We start from the raw sequence: 21,351 nt of genomic DNA, 5'->3' as shown, positions 1-21,351 counted from the left end.
AGACGTGTGCTCTTCCGATCTCTAAAGCTGAGAAAATCCAGCTTCTTTTTTTGACGCTAGCGTCAAAGTCGAAGTCACACGTGATTACCAAAAATTCAACATGTTGATTTCTTTACGTCTTACTGAGTTTTGATTCAGCTTTTCTGTGTGCCGTGGCTTTAACGCTAAAACGAGCGTCTCATGAATTTGCACTTTTTATACTTCTGACAACTTCGATGGATTGAGGATTCTTCAAATATCGAAATATCGCGCGCGATTCGACATTCGACTTTTTAACAAGTGTGCTTGTCGCTGAAAGAGAAACAGATGTCTATAATTGCTGAGCGCTTACCTCGTCTAGCGTCGCAGCAGCATTCTCGTCGTTGCGCTCCTTGTCGTCGTTGCGAATCTCGAGGCCGGCGTCGTCCAAGAGCTGCTCGTACTTGGCCTGATTACCGGTGTCTCTCATCGCGGAAAAAGAGTGGTGACTTCTCAGCGCCGGTGGCACTTCCGCGTTAATGCTTTCCAAGACAAGAAGAAGAAGGAGGCGACTTGATTATACCGGGCGATGAAAGCACCACCAGCTGACCCGACGACACCACCAAAATCGTATGCTATCGATTCGCGTGTCCTCTTCTTCTTTTCTCTCTCTCTTTCTATATTTCTCTATCTCTTCTAATCCTGGTTTTCACCCGCAGAAAACGGGAACGGTGTTAGCGCATCGTCTTCCTCTTCTAAGTATTCGCTGTACAAACCAAACGAAACAGCGATTTTAGCACGTGACTGACATTTTCCAAGTTTGTTGTTATATTCGAGGTATAATTTTTATAGTCACGCGAAGGCCGGAGGAAACGATCTTTCGCGAAGCAACGTAACCTGGTTTTACATAAATTTTTAGCGGACTTTTGCGTTCGCCAGCTGACAGCACGACGAAACTATAAGCGCTCTATCTCTTCGCTGATCATTTGCAATTTTATCTGTCTCGGATATCACGTAAATGTACCGGGTGTCATTCCAGTTTTAATCGATTTTTCTTTACTTTCTTTTTAACAGAAATGAGGGACCAACACTCTAAATTTCTAAAGGTCCACTTTTTCTTCCAATATAAACTTTATTTTTATTACATTCCTTTATATCGTACATCTACTTGTATTCGTTAAAATTTTCACAAGTGCCCATTATTATATTTATGGCCCTAGGATCAAAGATCTCAACTAAACCTAATTCACTCCTCCCGCTGCCCAGACATAGAATTTTGAAATTAAATACAAGGAACACTGAGATATTTTTTTAAGCGACCAGGTGATTAAGCTTTCGTCAAGAACAGTTTCTCAAGAATACACTTATCACTATCTAAAAGATTCACATAATTTTTATCATAATAAAAATAAGCGACAAACTGAGGTATGTGCAATAATATAGCCAATGTTTATTAATAATTATATCAATATGATGAAACGTTTGGCATTTATGCCAAATTGAATTCTCGGCATTAGGTGCTTACGGTTACTGATTTTGCAATTAAATTCACTGTTAAATTAATAAGTGTAAAAAAATCGATGGAATTATCTGTATACAAACTTAAACGCTCTAAGAGCTATAATGAAGTGAAATGCCAAAGCATTTTAATAATCCATAAAAGACAGGGCGCATTTGAATTGTTTGAGCATACACTATCGATCAATGGACAACTGATGCGATGTGTTTGCTAACGGCATGTCGCGAGCAAGCAGCAGTTCTATTCATTTCCATCATATTATAATGCAAATTCTTCAACAGTGAATTCAAAATCAATTTTTCCTCGTGAAAACTTCGTGTGACGTTACTAATATTTTTTTTTCCAATAATGAATCATTTTGTTATCAAAATTATCAGAATTGAATTATCAGTGTAAATATTTTCATAATGCGAGAGATTACGGAAATGATAGTTATCCCTTATCGAGAACTTGTCATTGAAAAAATAATAAAGTGCGCAATTGAAATCGAAGACTTTTATATTTGCATCATTGAAATTAATAATCTGCCATTAATTGAGATAATATTGGATTGGATTAATTGGATAATATCGAAAATGACAATTTTTAAATTGATTGGAATAATCGCGCGCGCACGCCTATACACGCTATCTATTACAAACAAACGATTACAAAATTTCGGATTTATATATAAAGTTGATTGCGGATTTACATTTTTTGTATTTTTATATATAACTGTATTATTTTAATGTGCTAACACGACAACATTTATCATTACCTATATTTATCTGAAAAAAACAAATCTAAATCACAGATATATATTTAATCACGTTTTCTTAATCTTAACAACTATGAGAAGAAAAGCTTTGATAACGGTAAGTTCATGTGATAGCTCTATTGGTGCATTCTAAAGAAAACAATGCAATATGATCACAGCGACGATCTCATAAATTGGCACAATGAATACATTAGTTTGGACTGCTTTATTAGACTGCTTTTTGTACATTATTTTGCACTATTACACGGTGCAAAAATCTTGGGACAAATAATTTCACAAAATGCTGATTTTCTCGTATGTATAAAATTATGTGAAGCTTTCCGATGAGGAAGTTAAAAAAAATTATTGAAATTTTTTAATTTTCTTTTGATTATTCTGCAGCGACGTTTTTTCTTTAAATCGAAGATTACCGATATAAAAACCAATATTAAAAGAATCAGTAAACACCTGAGTGGAAAATTATAGAAAGAGCTTTCGATATATTGACCGCTTGACAATTATATTTCAATTATTTATCGTATGACAATTGAATTATGATACTCTTAAGCTGATTAATTTTTAAACGATTTTCTGTTTTTTTTTCTAGGTCATAGTATCAACTGCAATGCAGACGTCAGTGGGTAAACAACTATAATTGATCGATATTGACAAGAATCAGTCCTCTCCCCCCCCCGAGATTCAGCCCTTAATGAGCACTCGAGCTTTACCGAGAAGAAAAAAAAAAGAGAGACGTTACAGCAAAGCGCAATTAGTGGAAGCAGCGGATCAATCAATTTTGCAGTAAAACGCCGGATGATTCTGGCAAATTCCCGAGGCGTCGAAGGGAGTTGATAACAGAACTTGCGGACCTGCTACACGCGGGACATAACGTACGTATATAAGTATACGTGTGCGATTACGCGTTTCTCTCGTCAGGTAAAAATCAATAACACGGCCGCCGCATACGTGTTATGTGGTGCACGTATGCACGTATATACACGGTGATCCGCGGAAAACCGCCGCGGAATCGCCGACGTCCCAACTTTTACCGTGTGTGTGTGTGACAGGCTGACAGCCGTCGTGTGGATCGGCCGGTGGTCCCCGTGTCCAAACGACACCGTCGAAGAGGGTCCCGGGGGAAATCCGATCCCGGCGCGGATCCAGACGTTACAGCTTCGGGAAAGGCGGGAATAATTGTTAATAAACGCACACTCGATGCACGCACGGCACGGCACGGCACCGTCCCACTCACGAGCGTCAGCGAGAGCGCACTAAGTCAGTATGTTGCGTGCGGTCGCGAATTCGGCCGCGGTCCACTTTCGTCGCACGCGTCTCTCGAGCATTTGCCGCCGCCGCCGCCGCTGTACGCGGACGGAAGGTCGATCGACCCAACCGGACCGATGAGACGAGCGAGACGTATCGCCGAGCCGGGCAACGAAGGAGGATTCGTTCCCCGGCTTGCGACAAGTAGCGCCGCGCTGACACTTGACAGGCTGTTGAGGGACGTGTGTGCGAGGCACTCAGAAAGCATATAGTATATAATCGTGTCATTCTATTCTAAATCCGAATTCCTCATTGGTTTCAAGATGGTTTCGCAAAGATAAGCCCTGAAGAGGATAACTCCAAATACGCGACTACTGCAATAGCCTGGAATCGTAACAGTAACTTCAGCTTGACGGAGATGTAAAGAAAAGTTTTTTAAATGTTAAACATATGCGTTGGAAGACCAAAAAAAAATGCGAAGGGGAACGTATTTAGGAGTGTTTATTGCCTTTTAAACAAGACAAGGTATATATATTAAGATGAGACTATTTTTAATACATTGTATTTTTAATACGTAAAATATATCATATCTCTTACGCTTTACGTTGGCACTTTAAACAGTGCGAAGCGAAATGAGATGACGATGAGAAAAGACTAAAAATGAGAGCGTAGGGAAGTATTTTGTTTTTTTTTTCACGCGTTTACCACTTTTCCATGTGTGTCCTGTTAGACTTGGACATCGTGCGCGGTGCGAATACCGCTGACTTTGCGAAATATACGACGGAGAGTCTGGCTGTGTGAAGTCGCACACCGCTGAGATAACCTGCAATGCCGAGGAGACTTGACGGACCGGCGGAAAGCGGCGCGTTGCCGGCCGAGAAAACGATCTGCCCGTCGCCGCAAGAGCTGAGCGTGATAAACAACAATGTCAGATGCGAGCAGTGCGGGCTCGTCTTCAGGAACGAGCCGCGCTACCGGTTGCACGACCTCAAGGTGCACCAACGCAGGAAGTTGGACAAAATTGCCAAGGCGAGCGCACGCTATCACTGCCCGGCCCAGTCGTGCGTCTACACTGTCAATTCTCAGCGATACTTCAGCACTATGAAATACCTGAAGCAGGTGCGTGTATAGTCGTGGACACATCGGAGGATTCCGTTGTGAGCCACGGACTGAGGTGGACGTCTGTGGCTCAAGTACTCTTCTTAGTGTTGCATCATCTTTTGTCGCACCAAATATTGCATCATCATCTATTGTCGCACAAACCTTAAGTACAGGCTGTATCGCTTCTGGTGGAAGCGGAAGCTTTTAGTAAGAAGAAGAAGAAGAAGAAGAAGAAGTGGACTCATCGGTCGCGACACTTTTTTTTTTATAGGTTTCTAATATATATTTAATATACATAATGTATACTTTATAGATAGATAATATTTTGCAAATGCGAACCACGATGTACTATCTTTAGCCTGGAGACAGTATAACACCAATCCATGGTCTGCATTTGTAAAGTATTAGTGCGTTTTGAAACCTAAAAAGAAGAAAGTGTCTGCTTCTTTTTTTATTTTCAAAACGCACTAATATTTTGCAACTGTGGACCACGATTGGCATTATACTGTCTCTAGACTAAAGATAGGGACTAAAGATAGGATTAACTGTCCTTATTAGTGTGCCTGTATGTTCCTATTAGTATGCTTTTATATTTAAATAAGTCATAAAAATAAACTGGTACAAATAAATAGGCAAAATGTTTTTTTTTTGTTAAGTTAATACTTTAACTTAATAAAAAAAAACACTATTTATTTGTACCAGTTTATTTTTATGATTTATTTAAGTATAAAAGCACACTATTTTTATATTTAAATAAGTTATAAAAATAAACTGGTACAAATAAATAGACAAAGCGTTTTTTTTTATTAAGTTAATACTTTAAATTAATAAAAAAACACTTTGTCTATTTGTACCAGTTTATTTTTATAATTTATATAAATTAATACTTTAACTTAATAAAAAAAATACTTTGTCTATTTATTTGTACCAATTTATTTTTATGAGTTATTTAAATATAAAAGCACATTAAAACGTACAGGCACACTAATAGGGACAGTTACCCTAGTACATCGTGGTTCGCACTTGCAAAATATTAGTTATCTATAAAATATATATTATGTATAATAACAATTGAGATTTTAAAACGCCAACAACGGTACCAAGCGGATCTTGGTGCTTCCATGTGATATTAATGTAAATCTTACAATTTTTGGTTCATATGACACTACATGGCCGCAAATCGCGTGCATCTCCGTAGCTCCGAAGTAGTGCGTAATATTACAATTAAATTGCCAAGGGCAATCTAATAGATCGATGCTCAAAGCATCAAGTCCTGTAAAATCTCCCTCAACTTCGCGACATCAAATAAATGTTAACTTGCATCCATACGAATCTGTAAAGAATTCGTTGCGAAAAAATATCACCTCATGGTTCTCAGCCAGGAAACGAACCCGGATCTCCACGTCTGCCGGACGGGCGTTCTACCGGTGTTGTATGAACCAAAAATTGTAAAATTTACATTAATATCATATGGAAGCGCCAAGATCCGCTTTGTACCGTTGTTGGCGTTTTAAGATCTCAATTGTTAGTTAACATTACACGGTCTTTCCTGATACTCATATATTATGTATATTAAATATATATTACCTATAAAAAAGAAAGTGTCGCAACCAATGTGTCCACGACTGTACATTTCTCAGTGTATTTCATTTTATAAATTAGCGACAGATTTGATGCTTGAAGATCACTCTCTGGAATTATTGAATAATAACGCTACATTTGGTCCTTTTCAGCATTACTTGAAGGTGCACGCGGAAAGAAATTATGCGTGCGATCGCTGCGGTAAGAGCTTCTCCACCGAATCCGCCAAAGTGGGGCATACGAGAGTCTGCGGCGTGGAATTCACGTGTTCCTGCTCGAAGACTTACGTCACGTACGAAGCGCTGCTTACGCACGCGAAGCGATCTATGCACACCATAACGGAGAAGTATAAAAACTCGAGGTATATTTATTCATCGTACATATATACGCATCTTTACTGTTAATCGTTATGATTGAACGTAATTGGAATTGGATGGAAGATTTACTGATACATTTATGAAATTTCTTCAACAGACACGCGAGTTCCAAGGCGATGCAAATCATCTTACCGAGGAGAATTATAAGCAAACCCATCTCGATACTGCCCAATACAGATAAATCCGGAAAGAATAGTGAAGGTACCAGTGCGACAAAAAGTACAGTCGACGTTGGAGTGCAGACGGACGATTATAAAAGAAGCAAGAAGATACCGAGTCCATCGAAATTCAACGGTAGCAGTCTGCACAGCGCGAAACGTCGAATATCTAAGCAAACGCAGACCAATAGTTATTCCAAGGAGAGAATCTCCGGGAAGTCGATAGAGACGCAAACACCGCAGGCACACAGAGATTCGTCGAGGGTGCACAAACGCGGTGGGAGGTGTTGCCGCGCGTTGTCGAAACAGTCGAGGGAGACGTCGCTGAAGGAGGACATTAATCTCGGCGATAATTTCGCGTCGGCCAATTTATTCCCGGCCAGCCCGCTGCCGCTCCGCCACGACGTGGGTTTGCAGGATTTCTGGGAGAAGAGCACCTCGGGCACGCAAACGATACCCGAGAAAGATATGTTCGAGGCGTTTAACGATAGCGTAACTCAGACGGAATTCGATACGTTCTACAACCACAGTCGTAATCCTTTGATACAGGGCGTGCCGAAGAGCACGGTGGCGTTAATGACGTTGCCCTACGTCGAGGACACGTCGGCAGTCGTTGAGGGATACTCCTTCGCCTCGGCCGACGGGATGTCTCGGGCGGATCCTATGCTAACCGCCAAGACATTCGACGACAAATTTAGCAGCATAGAAACGCAAACCGAGCAAGCCTTCTCCCCGTCGTACTTTTACACCGAATCTCTGTCGAGATCGTTTGCCCTGAGTTCGAACATCGAAACGCAAACGACAGACAATCTGGACAACATGGAGCAACTGTTGTACAGCAACACGTACACTCAAACGTGCGACAAAATGCTGTCTTCCGACTTGGGCCTGTCCAATATACAGACCCAGACCGCCTGGTCGCACGACGACACTACAGTCTCCGCCGAGACTCAAACGAAATCTTTGATTTGCGGGGCCGACTGCAATATTCCCACTGGGGCCTGTAGATCCTGGTTAAATACGCAAACGAGTCACACCGAGACGCAGACCGATCTACTTAGTATTTTCGAGGAATTGGGATAAGTTGAATATATTCTCCTCCCGCGATGTGATTTATCGTCAATTGATTCCTCAGGGTGTTTGTACACCCCCTGATTTTCATATAATTTTTTGCTCTTTCTTTAACGTATGTGACAGGTCTTTTTGAATATTCTTAACGATTCATTTATTGCATTTTTTTGAAAACTTCATTTTTATTTCTTTTATATATCTGTCGTTCGGTTACAATGCGTTAAAAAATATTAATTTCAAGTTCGCAATGTTATTTGTTATCGAGAGAGATAAAGATGAGATCAGAACACATATTTTCTAACTTTTATACAATTTATTTCCCAACTTTTTTATTTGAAACTTGTCCCACAAATAAAGTATCAAATAAAAAAAGTCAGCAAACCGAGCACCATAAATGTTTATACTTAATATTTATTTAAGTATTTAATTTTTTTTTTTTCAATACCAAAGTATGCCTCGCAGACATTTGAGTGTATCCCGCATGTATATGTATCCACATACGATGATTCTCTCGTAAATAAATATTATAATATTTCGCAATATATACATGCATTGTGATCTGAATTTGTCGGTAAATTTATGGACTGGAATCGGACTAAATGTACATCTGTTTTTTTTTGTATTTCTATTTTAAAGCCTCGTGGGGTACATATCGTATACGCGGTAAGAGTCCTGGTATCTCTTGTCAAAAATATATATTCTAGCTTTACATCACGTGCCGTGTTTTGCGTGATGCGAACACTTTTAAGCTGACTGTCAGCTTCGCGATAGTATCACGTGAAATTTCGATTTTTTTTTAAATTCGCATTCTTTCGTTTACACATATAAGTAATATACAGCTAAGAAAATATATTCCTTTAATCGAGGAAGGTCGCGATACGATCGGAAATGTATCTGCAGCTTTGCATCGTCGTTCGATTGAATAAATTTTACAAATCGTCACAAAAATACACAAATATAACGAATATTTTATAAATAATATGTATTACGTTCAGATCGAAGCGATCTTGCGTTGTGGTATGTTTGTCTGAGCGGCGGTACGAGAGGGATGAGAATTAAAAATTCCGCAACAAGTGTAAGTAACAAGGAACAACTGAATAATGAATTCTAATTACGTTCAAATACATTGCATAGCAATGCATGAACGATTGATGAAACGATCAATCGTTGGATCGGTGGATGCGCGCGCAAGGAAATTACGGGAATGATAGGATATATGATTAAGTGATAAAAAGGGGAATAGTGTGAAAATACGAATGTATATATATATATATATATATAAGTGTATATATAATATAGAGAGAAAAAGAGAAAATTCTATTATACTGCAGGACCGGCGGCATTGTCCTCGTCGGAATCAGGTAAAAAGTCTTTGGTCCAGTCTTCTATCCTGTCCACGTTCTCGAGGGTCGATGCGAGCACTCTCAGATTGTCCACACCGGACATTAATTGTCTGCGAAAGAAAATTTTAAGAATCTCGATTAGATCACGAAAAAACTATGTGCATCCTTATTGAAACAAACGTTCCGTCCTAAATTATTTCAAATAATAGATTTTAATATTTTAATAGATTTGGCAATTGATAGCAGTGTAAAATATTTCTCGTAAGGATACCTGAGGGATACTTCGGCCGACGATGCAGCCGCAAATAAATCACGCGCGAGCCTTCTGACCGTGCGATTCATATTAACGGCACCAGCGTGCGTCGATTCACTTTGTCCGGTCGAAGTCGAGATGCCGGCCCGAAGTTCACTGTTCTCCAGTCGCAGCAGAGATATCTCTGTCTAAATTAACAGATGCGATACGTCGCGTTTTAGATTTTCTTTCGTTACAGTTGATCGAATCGAATGCAAAATAGCATACTAACCGTTAGAACCTTAATTTTTTTCTTCAACGACGTGACAGTGCTCTCAGCATTAACTGCCCGTTTCTACGAAACACAAATAGCGCGCTGTCATCGTTTTCCAATGACACATAATATAATCAATACGTAAGAATTCAAATTTACAAATTTGAAATGCAGAATCCTTGTACTTACTGTACTTCGTTTCAAATTATCCTCGACCTGCTCCATCGCTTTTTCCAAGTGTACGGTTTCCTCGTGCTCGACCTCCTTTTTAGACAACAATTCCGTCTCCAACGAACGAATTCTGCAATTGACGCGTCGATGATGTGTAAAGTCAAAAAGTTAATTAAACAAATTAAACTTATCTTAAGCAAGGTACACAATTACCTTTCCATTTTTTCATTAAGTTGCCTTCGAGACACCTCCAATTGCTGACGTAATCTTTCGTTCTCAAGCAAAAGCTACAACATACGAGAATCTCATACATATTCCGTCCTGTCGATATCATCTTATCCAGGGTTGTGCATCTACGCGTAAAATATAATACGTTTACGTGTAGACAACGTAAACTATTGTATAAATGTCATCTATGTAGACAGTCGGTAGACTATATATTTATTCATTTAATAAATACATATAATTTAACGTTTATGTAAAAAAAAACTACCATTTGAGTAAGAAAAATTCTCTGGTTACATTCTTAATCTTAATCTCGTAATTAAATTAATGTTCAAAATCAGGGTTGGGTAATGGCTAGTTAAAAAGATAAAAGTTAAAAAGTTAAATAATTTTAACTTAACTTAGTTACATTTTAGGCTCTTAACTTTTACCTTAATTTAGTTACATTTTATCGGTAACTATTAACTTTTGATCTAACTTTCTTGAAGTTACATTTTTAGTGCTTCTTGTAAACCCAAAATAAAAATACATATCTAAGTTAGTGTCTTCAAACTCAAATTTGAGAATACACATCAAGGCAATTGTAAAAATATAATAAATATTGTCTGACCGCGGGAAGGAATCACTGTTCGCGGACCTTCTGTGCATTAAATCACGTTGGAAGAAGTCCTTCGAAATCGGTCCTCTTTTCGCGACTCAACAGAAATAAGTAATAGTAAACAGAAATAACAAATATATACTTTATTTAAAAACTTTATTTAGAAACCCTAAAATTATAAAATGAAAAAAATTTAACTTTAACTTTTCAATTACTTTTCTTTATTAACTTAACTTTTAACTCAATTTTATTATGGATTAACTTGTATCTTAACTGAGTTAAATTTTTAGACCGTTAACTTTAACTTAACTTACAATTAGTTAAAAAAAAAATTATAATAACTTACCTAACCCTGTTCAAAATACATCAAGAATATCCTAAAGATGTGGTATCTTTAGTCTGTTCCTAGACCTACATTTTGGACATTTCTACTCTGGGTAGAGACTGCTTTATAATTTAATTCTTTTATATTGTATATATCAGTGATACAATTTACAATATTCTACATAGTTTACAAGTCTAGATCGTCTACGTAGCAAAAAGACCATGTAAACATCACGTAGATTTAACGTAAATAATCCGTGTAGACGTAATCTTTAAATCTACGGCACAACCTTGCTTCAAAATACATCAAGAATATCCTAAAGATGTCGTGGTATCTTTATCCTGTTCCTAGATACATTTTGGACATTTCTACTGTGGGTAGAGACTGCTTTATAATTTAATTCTTTTATATTGTATATATCAGTGATACAATTTGCAATATTCTACATAGTTTACAAGTCTAGATCGTCTACGTAGCAAAAAGAATATGTAAACATCACGTAGATTTTACGTAAACAATCCGTGTAGACGTAATCTTGAAATCTATGGCACAACCCTGATCTTATCTGTTACGATTCCTGTATTACAATACGGTCTTACCCTCGTTTCTGTGGATTCCGCCATGTTCGCAGTAGGTTCCGAATCTGACGATCTGTTGTGTATAGGACCATCGCTTAAGAAGTCCGGCAGAGATTTGTGAACGCTCGCTTCACCGCCCGATGGAGGATCATCTCGCGCGATTGTGCTTATACTAGGATTGGAGTCGGGAAAGGGTAAATCGAGTGGAAATCCTGCAAAGGAAAATGCCTCTTTTTATCTTCACGACGACTCTGCAGAAACTCAATTGTATATAATTCGGAAACGTAGGCAAAGTTTTTACCTTTGCGTTCGGGGCGAGAAAGCGCGGGCGTGGTTTCGTTGAGTCTGTCCTCGAACGTCGGCAGGTCCAAGTGATTCGAATGCATCGCGTTTGAGGGGGGATGGTGGTCTCTGTGCGGCATGCCTTTGTGCAGCGTCTCGGTGAGATCGAACGACCGTAGATCGTCGCACAGGACGTCGGAGTCGTTCCTCTTGGCTTCGCAATCTCGATTGCGAAACCAAAAGGGGGATCGTTCCTTTTGGCCGTGCAATCGAGATTGCCTCTGTTCCACGCTGTTCAGCGCGAAATCCGGCAGATTGTCGACGTCGGGTAGCACCGGCTGACCGTTCTCGTGGCTCAGGTAACACTGCTCGATGACCAGGTGATCCTGCACAAAGTCCGGCAGCTCCGTCGGGTTCCGGGCGGAATAAACGCTACCGCCAACATTGTCTTTGTCGAGGGCACCACCACCACCACCACCACCACCACTGCCAACGGGACTCGATGTAGAGGACGAATAGACCTTCGGCCTCGCTCCGGTGTTATGGTAGTTGGTTGGCTGCGTGCCGTTCTTCAGGAAGGCCTTGAAACTGAAAGGGTTGTTGTCGCGACGCGTCGACGCGTCTTGACCTGCGAAGAAAATCATTTCTATTTTTAGTTTTCGCAGTCCGACGAGAAGAGAAAAAGAAATAATTCACGGTCAAAGTGGCGTGACAATTGAAACGGTATACAGTGACACTGCGAATCCTAACCTGTCGATTGCTCGACGGGGTCGACGCGACTCCTGCCGAAGCGGTCCGACGTCGGCGACGGGTTGTTCCTGGGCTGGGTGTCGATCCGGCAACGAGCGATCATCTTCTCGTCGGACGTGAATGGGAGGTGGGCGTTCCCGTTCCCCGATGGAGACGGGGGATCCTTGCACGCCGTCGCGCAGGGCGACCAGGGGGCGGCCGTCTTCTCCTCCTCCTCGTCGGACGATGAGGGCCACAAGTGGCGTTTCGGTAGGGACGACCGACGGCACGGATCTTCGTCGGTCTTCTTACGGCTAGCCATAATCCGCGTCGACGCTACGACCGAGTCATTCGCGACGCTCGACCTCGCCGAAAGGAGTACGCGCTCCGCTGCTTCACGTCCGTCACTGTTTGTCCGCCTACACTAGTCGCCTGCTGATCGCGTCAGTCAGGTTAGGTTGGTTCACACTGTTCACAGCCAGAGCAGCATTGAGCAGCGCTCTTTTTGACATCTATCTCTCTTTTTAGAAGAGTTTTGCACGGTCGGCCCATTAGCTCAGTTGGTTAGAGCGTCGTGCTAATAACGCGAAGGTCGCGGGTTCGATCCCCTCATGGGCCATTTTTTTTTCTTCAATTTTTATATCTAAATTTCAAAAATCTTAACATTTGCATACTTATATTTTGAAAACTTGAATTTAATCGAATTGCAAAAAAGCTTGCTTGACTTTTAAGAATGCGTTCGGGAATTCACGATATATATTATTTCATCCTTGTTATTCACTGAATGTTAATTCACTTAATGTTTAGTAATTTTCTGCGGGGAATTAGGGGAAGGCTCCTGTGAAATCAGCGTGTTTACGATGTGTAAGGGAAAGGTGCTGAGTCTGTTTTTAATTTCTTTCGATTTGAGATTTTTTCCGGCTCCCTATCAATTTTCCACATAACATTTAATACATTTTGACATATTTGACATTTTTTACTGACTGGGATGGAGCCCAACAATCGAAGTTCGATACTTCAATTAACTTCAGCTCGGCGACACCGGGCATATATGTCTTTTTATGAGGGGACTAGCAGTCCATATTTATATAATAGTCAAAGGTATGCGGCTGTCATTGCAGTTGTGTAGTGTATTGAAGTTAATGTCAACCAAGTGTCGGTTAAATGTCTCTCGGCCAATAGGGTGCAAAAATCAAATTTGTAAACTTATTGGAAAATTTAGATAATTTTTTAACTCTTAAAAAAATGTATAAATTTTTCTTAATTTTACAAATTTAGTTTTTGCACCCTACTGGAGAGACATTCGACCGACACTTGATAGAAAAATCTTTCTAACTAGATTTTTCTCATAATGCTGCGGCTTTAATTATTTCATTCTATTTTGTTTTTTAAATACGAGAAAAAGAACTTTGCTGACTTTATCTATCGGCTGTGTATCAAGTTTTTAAAAATCCATAATAATAGATGTCTAATGGACGTCGTGATATAGATTTGTATAGGACATCTATCATGAATATAGTATGGATGATGGATTTCTCTTGGAGATCTATATAACATTCTGCATCGTGGAGGTAGTAGGTTCAAGATATTAATTTATAAAGATCGCCGAACCTGTATGTATTCCACTATGAATAAAATGATGAATCTAGATGCACCTGGGCGAAGTTTCTGAACACAGCCCTGAATGCATATAGTAATTTCTTTGTGAGCATGTGATTGAACGGGGCATTATTTATCTTCAGTATGGCATATTTTCGATCCAGATTCCAAATTATCGGTTTATTCTCGTTAAACGTAAGACTTGATCTCGATTAATAATCTGTGTATATATATTTATATATATATCTATATATAAATTATTATATATATGTATATTGCGTTAATCGTAATTTATTCTCAGAAAAATAAATATAACCTCTTTTCGTGGCAACAATCATGGCATCATGCCAAGTCGTCTGTCTGTTTAAAGAAAAATATTAACGAAGATTGTAACAAGAAATTGATATCAACTTTGTCAAAGAGACCTGAGTGTTATGGTAAAATTTAAATTTTTTGAAAGATGATTTATGAAATATTATGATAAAATAAAAATAAAAAATAAAAGAGAAATGATTCAAGATCAGGGTATCGAGATTTGTTTGTGTTTCTACATATAGTTACTTCAATATTTCTTAACAGGATTGAAGAAAAAAATATGCATCCGAAAAGCATCGTCGACACAGAAAAAGAGGATCGTGAAACGGAAGTTGTCTCTTTGGCAATATGTGTTTGGTCCTAAGAAATCCTCCGAGAATCCCAGTACGAGCCAGCTGCCTAATTCTCAAGAACAAACGAGTTGTAAGGATTTGCGTTGTAAGAGGTCCACGGATAAACCAGTATACACTGATCTGAACAAATTGTCGAAAGACTCGAAAAGATTCACAGAACCACAGCCTAAGCCACCACCACCGTACAAATTGCCCAGAGCTGTTTTGCTGAGCAGGGCAATGGTGGAAGGTTTTTCAAAGGTAGCGTACCTGAAGAGCATTTTATATACTTTTATATACACAGTTATATATTTTTCAAGGCTATTTTCTTAGATCTGAAAGTTACCGACTTTTCTTTTAAAAAGAAGAGATATTTTGTATGTGACATTTGACATTGTATATGTGATTGTATATCATTGATTAAGAATGTATTACAATTATTAGGAAGGTGATACATTTTTCAAGGCTGTTTCTTTAGATCTGAAAGTTACTGACTTTTCTTTAAAAAAGAAGAGATATTTTTTATGTGACATTTGACATTTTGTATGTGATTTCATATCATTGATTAAGAATGTATTTGTTATAATTATTAGGAAGGTGATACATTTTTCAAGGCTGTTTTCTTAGATCTGAAAGTTACTGACTTTTAAAAAGAAGAGATATTTTTTATGTGACATTTAACATTTTTTATGTGATTTCATATCATTGATTAAGAATGTATTTGTTACAATTATCAGGAAGGTAATACATTTTTCAAGTTTGTTTTCTTAGATCTGAAAGTTACTGACTTTTCTTTTAGAAAGAAGAGATATGTTTTTATGTGACATTTGACATTTTGTGATTTCATATCATTAATTAAGAATGCATTTGTTATAATTTATTAGGAAAGTGATACATTTTTTAAGGCTGTTTTCTTAGATCTGAAAGTTACTGACTTTTCTTTCAGAAAGAAGAGATATTTTTTATGTGACATTTGACATTTTGTGATTTCATATCATTAATTAAAAATGCATTTGTTACAATTATTAGAAAGGTGATGCTTGCGAAGGCAAGAAGGTGATACCTACAACACCCAGAAAACCTTATGAAGAAATGAAGCCGGCTTCAAGTATCAAAAGAATCGAGCATCGAAAGAACGTTAGATTGGAAGATATTAAATATGACAAATCGACATTTCGGAAATCATTAACTTCGACGGAAGCTCGCGATGCTACGGCAAAAATATTGCGTCAGGCGATGGCACAGGAAGAGCCGCGGATGCACTCGAAGAGCGAGCAACTCAAAATCTTATTGATAGTGGATGAGAAAATGACTAAATCCCCTCCATGTGCGTCACGAATTGATTCGGAGCGTAAAAATTCGGGACAATAAGTTATTTAAATATTAGTATTTAAATATTAAGTACTGTATTTATAGCTATATGACGGTAATAAATGCTTTCGCAAAAGATTTTCGTCTTCAGTTTAATAATTAAGTCGTGTGTCATTTGAAGCAGGGTTGTGTCGTAGATTTCAAGATTACGTCTACACGAATTATTTACGTGAAATTAATCTACGTGATGTTTTACATGGTCTTTTTACTATGTAAATAATCTAGACTTGTAAAATACGTAGACTATTGTATCACTACTATACAATATAAAAGAATTAAATTATAAAGCAGTCTCTACCCACAGTAGAAATGTCCAAAATGTATCTAGGAACAGGCTAAAGATAATTAAATTATATGTATTTATTAAATGAATAAATTGTGGTCTATTGACTGTCTATATAGATTACACTTATACAATAGTTTATACAGACTAAATATTTATCCATTTAATAAATACATATAATTTAATTTATTTAAAATGTATTAAAAAAAAAACTACCATTTGAGTAAGAAAAATTCTCTGGCTACATTTTTAATCTTAATCTCGTAATTAAATTAATATTCAAAATACATTAAGAATATCCTAAAGATGTGTGTGGTTTCTTTAGCCTGTTCCTATAGATACATTTTTGAATATTTCTACTGTGGATAGAGACTGCTTTATAATTTAATTCTTTTATATTATATTACTTATATTATAGTGCATACAATTTACAATAGTCTACATAGTTTACAAGTCTGGATTGTCTACGTAGCAAAAGACCATGTAAGCATCACGAAGATTTCACGTAAATAATCCGTGTAGACGTAATCTAATTGAAGTATACGGCACAACCCTGATTTAAAGTGTTATTGCAATCTGAATAAATGATTCTTTTGTACTCTCAAATTTTACTACAGAAAAGCTATAATATTCGTAGAAGCTATAAATTACCTGCGTATTCAAGACATTAAAAAAAAAAGATGAAAAATAAGTGTAATTATATATACATACATATACATATATGAAGAGATTGAAGAGTGCATTTGAAAAGAAGAAAGAACGGAATCTTTATTATCGGCCGTAACGTTGAACCACGCGTCACGGGATGACTGCGCATGCCGCTAGATGGTGGCAGCTGTGGCCGCGAGCCGAGCGGCAGCCGTTCGCGTTAGTTCGCCCGTTCGTGAACTATTGTTTTGTCATTTTCTCTTTTATTGTTATAATCCGTAGAGAGAGATTAGCGAGCCGCGTATGAGCGCGCGCGAATACCTTCCTCGCGGTTTACGAGGCGAACGCCGGAGGGGAAACCGATATCTCGCTGCCCTGTTCGTTATCACCGGACGCGGAGTCTCCCTATCACGTTCAGAGACAGACATAACCGCTGTATCGATCCGGCACACACCGCTCCCTATAGCCCGCCCGTATCGCCAGCAGTATACATGGTAAGAGGTTATGTTGACTCCGACAATTCGCACCGCGCGATCCTCCGCGATTTGCGACTGCCTGTGATGTGAGGGGTTTGCGGATTGCGGAGGAAAGAGGCGCTCCGTCTCGCAGGGACGATCGGTAAGGGAAATGGAGCGCGCTTCGGGACGCCCGATGACAATTGCACGCGCAACAGGCCGCAGGCTCCCGGAACGGCGGGGCCCCTTCTTGCCGTGAACAAAACAGTAATGCCCCGTCGAATGTCGTTGTTACTCCGCACCAACGTGGGCTTCCTCCGCAGTGCCGGCCACGGAGCAGACCACAAATGTCGTGCAGAGGAGCCGCCGATGCCGCCGCCGCCTGCACGTCGAGACGACGAGACAGCCGCGAGAGGATTAGCTCCTCCGAGGGCGAGGGAGCGGAATGCACGCACGTCGACGCGCTTCTCGCCCCGTCGAGGGAGGCGGAGGAGGTCGGTAAGAGGGACCGGCGAACGAGGCGAAATGAGAGCTGGCACCAGACGGTGACTGGGAAGGGCGTGGTTGACGTCGTCGAGACGGTGGCCGACTTCGAGAAGTGGCTCAAGATGCGCAGCACGGAGCCGCCGGTGCCATCCGGCATGGACTTGGACGCGGCCAAGATGGTGGAGGGCGTGGATCGGTATCTGGGCGAGGAGGTGCTGTCGCACGGCTGCTACCTGAGCAAAGACCCGTACGGCCTGTCCATCGACATAGACCTGGCCGACACCAAGAAGCTCAATCTGTCGTCGAGCTACGATCCGATACTGCAGGATTTGGCGCACGGCGAGGGCCACCGGTTGCTGGAGCCGCCGTGCGAGAAGGTCGTCGACGAGTTCATGCTGCCGGAGTTTCAACTGGATCATCTGGATCCTCTGGTGGCGCTCACGCCGGACGACATGATGGTGGCCGGTGAGATTCTACCGTCCGCGAGCAGTCAGCCGACGATGATCGCGGGGAGGGATCAGGACGTCGAGCAAAACGCCCCCGCGAAAACAGGTGTTGCTCCAACGCAAAGCAGCGAGGCGCCCTGCGAGAAATCCACGCAGGCCACCCTCGGTCAGCTACCGGTGAATTTGGTCGTGAATGAAATGGAGGAGGACACAAAGGCGGAACAGGAAACTGCAGGTATACAACAACCTTTGTCGGAGCACCTCGTCGGCTCCGCCGCCCTACCGCCGATGGAGGAGAACTCGTCGAGCGCAATGCCGAATTCTATAGAAATGGACACGCGAGATATGATAATAGAACAACTGAAGAAAACGAAACTTGAACCTCGTATCATCAAGAAACGCCGGCAGATGACGGAGCGACTGGAGAAGAGGCTCGACAAGCACATCAACGGCAAGAGCTTCGCCGTCGACGCGGACTCGCAGGACGGCATGATGGCGGTGGTTGCTATATCTACCGACAAAATTTCCAACATGACGCAGATCGTTATCAATACCGGTACGGAGAAACAGATCTATCAAGGCAAAACTTCGGAATTGATTGAAGCGACAGGCAACTTCCCAAAATTACCCAAGATAGACACCTCGGCCGCAGTTTGGAATGGCACAGCTGGCACCGATAACAATCCGAGCAGTCAATATGAAATCGTTATATCCAATGCGCTGGAGGAATTGGGCATCACCGACGATAGCCTGCAGCCTTTATGCGCCACCGAGCACGACAAGGTGTGGCTCTGTCCACGAGACGGCTGCAACAGACAATTCGGCAGATTGTACACTTTGAAGGGTCATTTATTAGCTCACTATGGAGTTAGACCGTTTAAGGTATATAAAAAAAGATAGCGTTGATATTCTTCCTCTAATCTCGTTGTCACAGTAATATAATTTTGCAGTAAATAAAAAATTCTTTGAATCAAATTTGTAAATCAGCTCTTAAAATTACTCGACGTACAATCGTGATTTTTTTTAATTATCCTAATTGGCTATATATTTTTACAGTGCGATTTCGAGGGCTGCACTTGGGCCTTTTATTCCGAGTTCAAGCTAAAAAGACACAAGGAGACGCATCTGAAGCGCAAGGATTACGTGTGCGAGGTGGAAGGCTGCAATCGTCGTTTCACTACCGTCTACAATCTGTGGAGTCACGCGAAGTTGCACAATCGTCCCAATCGGATCGTTTGTCAGGTGCCAGACTGTGGCGAGAAGTTTCAAACGAAACGGGCATTGGAGCTGCACATGAAATCGCACGACCAACGGCACGCGCCTTACGTGTGCCAGCACGAGGGCTGCGGCAAACGTTATTACAGTAGCAACGCATTGACGTCGCATCAGCGATCGCACAGCTACAAGGAAGTGGACATCAAGTGCTCGTGGCCGGGCTGTGGCAAGATTTTCGACAAACCATGCCGACTCAAGGCTCACATGCGCTCTCACACCGGCTACAAGCCCTACCCCTGTACCTTCCAGGATTGCAAGTGGGCCTTCTCGTCGTCCAGTAAGCTCAAGCGCCACCAGAAGAAGCACACGAACGAGCGCAAATTCGTGTGCGACGTGCCGGACTGCGGCAAGGCATTTATGCGCTCGGAGCATTTGAAGGAGCACCGACTGACGCATGCGGAGGGTCGCTTTTTCCAGTGCTTCATGTGCACCGCCCGGTTCTCCGCCAAGAGCAGTTTGTACGTGCACATCAAGAAACATCAGCAGACGAAGTCGGATTTGAACGTAGCCAACGATACGCCCGAGTGCACTTCCGGCGATCACGCAAAACGCACGAGGGCAAGAGAATCTCATTACCCGCGAGTGAAGTCGATCAACAAGTCGAAGCGATGGAACGCCGAATTGATGATGAACGCCGCGGAGACTGCCGCGAAGGAGGGCAACGTCGAGAGGCAGATCGTCGGCGCGTGTTCCCAGGATCAAATGGAGTGGGTGTACCGTTGCCCGATAGATATATGCGGGCATTTGATCAACAACGAGACGAGTCTTCGCGAGCACATGTTGAAAGTGCACGACATACATTGCGACGATTTGTTGGCTAAACCGTCCTCGGACGATGCCAACATAGATTACATTTTGTACACCGTGCACGGTTCGCCCCCAAGTTCACCCACTGCTGTCGAAGAGGAACAGATGGTCATGGTGACTCCGTGTGACGCCGTCATCCTCGATACCTCCTCACCAAGGACGGATCATTGTCTGCCGGAACCGGACCCGCCACCTCTCAACACCCTGCCGAAGAGCTCGGAAACGTTCCGGAACGACGCGCGAGCCGACAAGCGGATCGTCGACAACAAAGCGATATCGGTGAAGGAGCAGGGCTCGGCAAGGACAGATCTAACATATTCCGATTGGTCTAAATCGAAGAGGAACGGTGCACTGATGAATTCGACCGTAACGGAAACGTCGGACGTTGTGTTGGGCGCGAGTGACGACCTGAGCGAGGGTCTGTTGTTTACAGAGGAACTGCCGTCGATGTATTATCAGGACGATGTCGCAGGTACGGAATACCAGGTGCTGTTATTAGACTCAAGTCCGCTCGAAAGTGCCAGTAATTTGCGCGGTCTCGAGTGATTTTTCGTGATAGAGTGCTCTCGACCAAGTGATTATTGTATAATTATTTTGAACATGACGTGATAATCAATTATTTTAAATGTAGCTTAAGAGTGGCATGATAGTTTTGAACAATAATCGTTATTATATTAAATCTAGCTTTTGCGGTAACTTTAATACGATCTGTGATCCAGGAGCTGGCCTCAGCCTGATATTCATTTGTACTACGCCCATAATCGCTTTAAATTGTTATTTTATTAATAAATCGTTGATATTTTTCCATAAAAA

General features: G+C 41.0%; 5 protein-coding genes, 1 long non-coding RNA gene and 1 other non-coding gene across 8 annotated transcripts in view; 5 read left to right on the top strand and 2 right to left on the bottom strand.

Annotated features, from left to right (window-relative positions):
* LOC105461840 (calcium-transporting ATPase type 2C member 1) overlaps positions 1-3,490 on the bottom strand; it is a 15,406-nt gene extending 11,916 nt beyond the window's left edge. The window contains exons 1-2 of the mRNA XM_011708350.1: positions 3,263-3,490; positions 332-724 (exon numbers count right to left, since the gene is read on the bottom strand). Coding sequence (XP_011706652.1) covers positions 332-448 — 117 coding nt within the window. The 5' untranslated portion in view covers positions 449-724; positions 3,263-3,490. The remainder of the gene's footprint in view (positions 1-331; positions 725-3,262) is intronic.
* Positions 710-3,166, top strand: LOC105461834. The gene is made up of 4 exons (XR_975986.1): positions 710-795; positions 878-1,064; positions 1,179-1,383; positions 2,821-3,166. It is a non-coding gene; the product is annotated as an uncharacterized LOC105461834 (long non-coding RNA).
* Positions 3,491-3,621: 131 nt separating the features above from the next.
* On the top strand, positions 3,622-8,165 carry LOC105461851. 2 transcript variants are annotated; one of them, XM_011708367.1, is made up of 4 exons: positions 3,622-3,896; positions 4,207-4,595; positions 6,311-6,519; positions 6,633-8,165. In XM_011708367.1, exons 2-4 carry the CDS (start codon positions 4,305-4,307, stop codon positions 7,774-7,776), a joined length of 1,644 nt encoding a protein of 547 aa, XP_011706669.1. In that variant the 5' UTR covers positions 3,622-3,896; positions 4,207-4,304; the 3' UTR covers positions 7,777-8,165. The 2 variants fall into 2 exon arrangements, with proteins under 2 accessions (XP_011706669.1, XP_011706662.1); XM_011708360.1 differs by having other exon boundaries at positions 3,622-4,001.
* Positions 8,166-8,191: 26 nt separating this feature from the next.
* LOC105461774 lies at positions 8,192-12,971 on the bottom strand. The gene is made up of 8 exons (XM_011708283.1): positions 12,543-12,971; positions 11,812-12,420; positions 11,532-11,722; positions 9,998-10,071; positions 9,803-9,914; positions 9,632-9,694; positions 9,379-9,548; positions 8,192-9,217 (listed from the first exon to the last, which is right to left on the bottom strand). Exons 1-8 carry the CDS (start codon positions 12,841-12,843, stop codon positions 9,085-9,087), a joined length of 1,653 nt encoding a protein of 550 aa, XP_011706585.1. The 5' UTR covers positions 12,844-12,971; the 3' UTR covers positions 8,192-9,084.
* Positions 12,972-13,066: 95 nt separating this feature from the next.
* Trnai-aau lies at positions 13,067-13,140 on the top strand. The gene has a single exon. It is a non-coding gene; the product is annotated as a tRNA-Ile (tRNA).
* Positions 13,141-14,174: 1,034 nt separating this feature from the next.
* LOC105461764 lies at positions 14,175-16,216 on the top strand. The gene is made up of 4 exons (XM_011708275.1): positions 14,175-14,315; positions 14,422-14,557; positions 14,700-15,028; positions 15,797-16,216. Exons 1-4 carry the CDS (start codon positions 14,265-14,267, stop codon positions 16,136-16,138), a joined length of 858 nt encoding a protein of 285 aa, XP_011706577.1. The 5' UTR covers positions 14,175-14,264; the 3' UTR covers positions 16,139-16,216.
* Positions 16,217-17,217: 1,001 nt separating this feature from the next.
* Positions 17,218-21,351, top strand: LOC105461756 (zinc finger and BTB domain-containing protein 17-like). Its single transcript, XM_011708267.1, has 2 exons — positions 17,218-19,338; positions 19,513-21,351. Exons 1-2 carry the CDS (start codon positions 17,872-17,874, stop codon positions 21,082-21,084), a joined length of 3,039 nt encoding a protein of 1,012 aa, XP_011706569.1. The 5' UTR covers positions 17,218-17,871; the 3' UTR covers positions 21,085-21,351.

This window comes from Wasmannia auropunctata, unplaced genomic scaffold (assembly GCF_000956235.1).
Source record: "Wasmannia auropunctata unplaced genomic scaffold, wasmannia.A_1.0 LD336099.1, whole genome shotgun sequence".
NCBI lineage: Eukaryota > Metazoa > Arthropoda > Insecta > Hymenoptera > Formicidae > Wasmannia > Wasmannia auropunctata.
Note: the sequence above shows the minus strand (reverse complement) of the source record. Positions and strands in the feature narration are given on the sequence as shown.

Coding starts and splice junctions, on each gene's coding strand:
- LOC105461764 (XM_011708275.1), top strand. CDS start 14,265: ATGGCATATTTTCGATCCAGATTCCAAATTATCGGTTTATTCTCGTTA. Junction 14,558..14,699: donor AAAGAGACCTGAGTGTTATG/GTAAAATTTAAA, acceptor ATTTCTTAACAG/GATTGAAGAAAAAAATATGC. Junction 15,029..15,796: donor TGGTGGAAGGTTTTTCAAAG/GTAGCGTACCTG, acceptor TACAATTATTAG/AAAGGTGATGCTTGCGAAGG.
- LOC105461756 (XM_011708267.1), top strand. CDS start 17,872: ATGTCGTGCAGAGGAGCCGCCGATGCCGCCGCCGCCTGCACGTCGAGA. Junction 19,339..19,512: donor ATGGAGTTAGACCGTTTAAG/GTATATAAAAAA, acceptor ATATTTTTACAG/TGCGATTTCGAGGGCTGCAC.
- LOC105461774 (XM_011708283.1), bottom strand. CDS start 12,843: ATGGCTAGCCGTAAGAAGACCGACGAAGATCCGTGCCGTCGGTCGTCC. Junction 10,072..11,531: donor CGGAATCCACAGAAACGAGG/GTAAGACCGTAT, acceptor CGTATGTTGTAG/CTTTTGCTTGAGAACGAAAG. Junction 9,218..9,378: donor TCGGCCGAAGTATCCCTCAG/GTATCCTTACGA, acceptor TTTCTTTCGCAG/ACAATTAATGTCCGGTGTGG.
- LOC105461851 (XM_011708367.1), top strand. CDS start 4,305: ATGCCGAGGAGACTTGACGGACCGGCGGAAAGCGGCGCGTTGCCGGCC. Junction 4,596..6,310: donor CTATGAAATACCTGAAGCAG/GTGCGTGTATAG, acceptor GGTCCTTTTCAG/CATTACTTGAAGGTGCACGC. Junction 6,520..6,632: donor GAGAAGTATAAAAACTCGAG/GTATATTTATTC, acceptor TTTCTTCAACAG/ACACGCGAGTTCCAAGGCGA.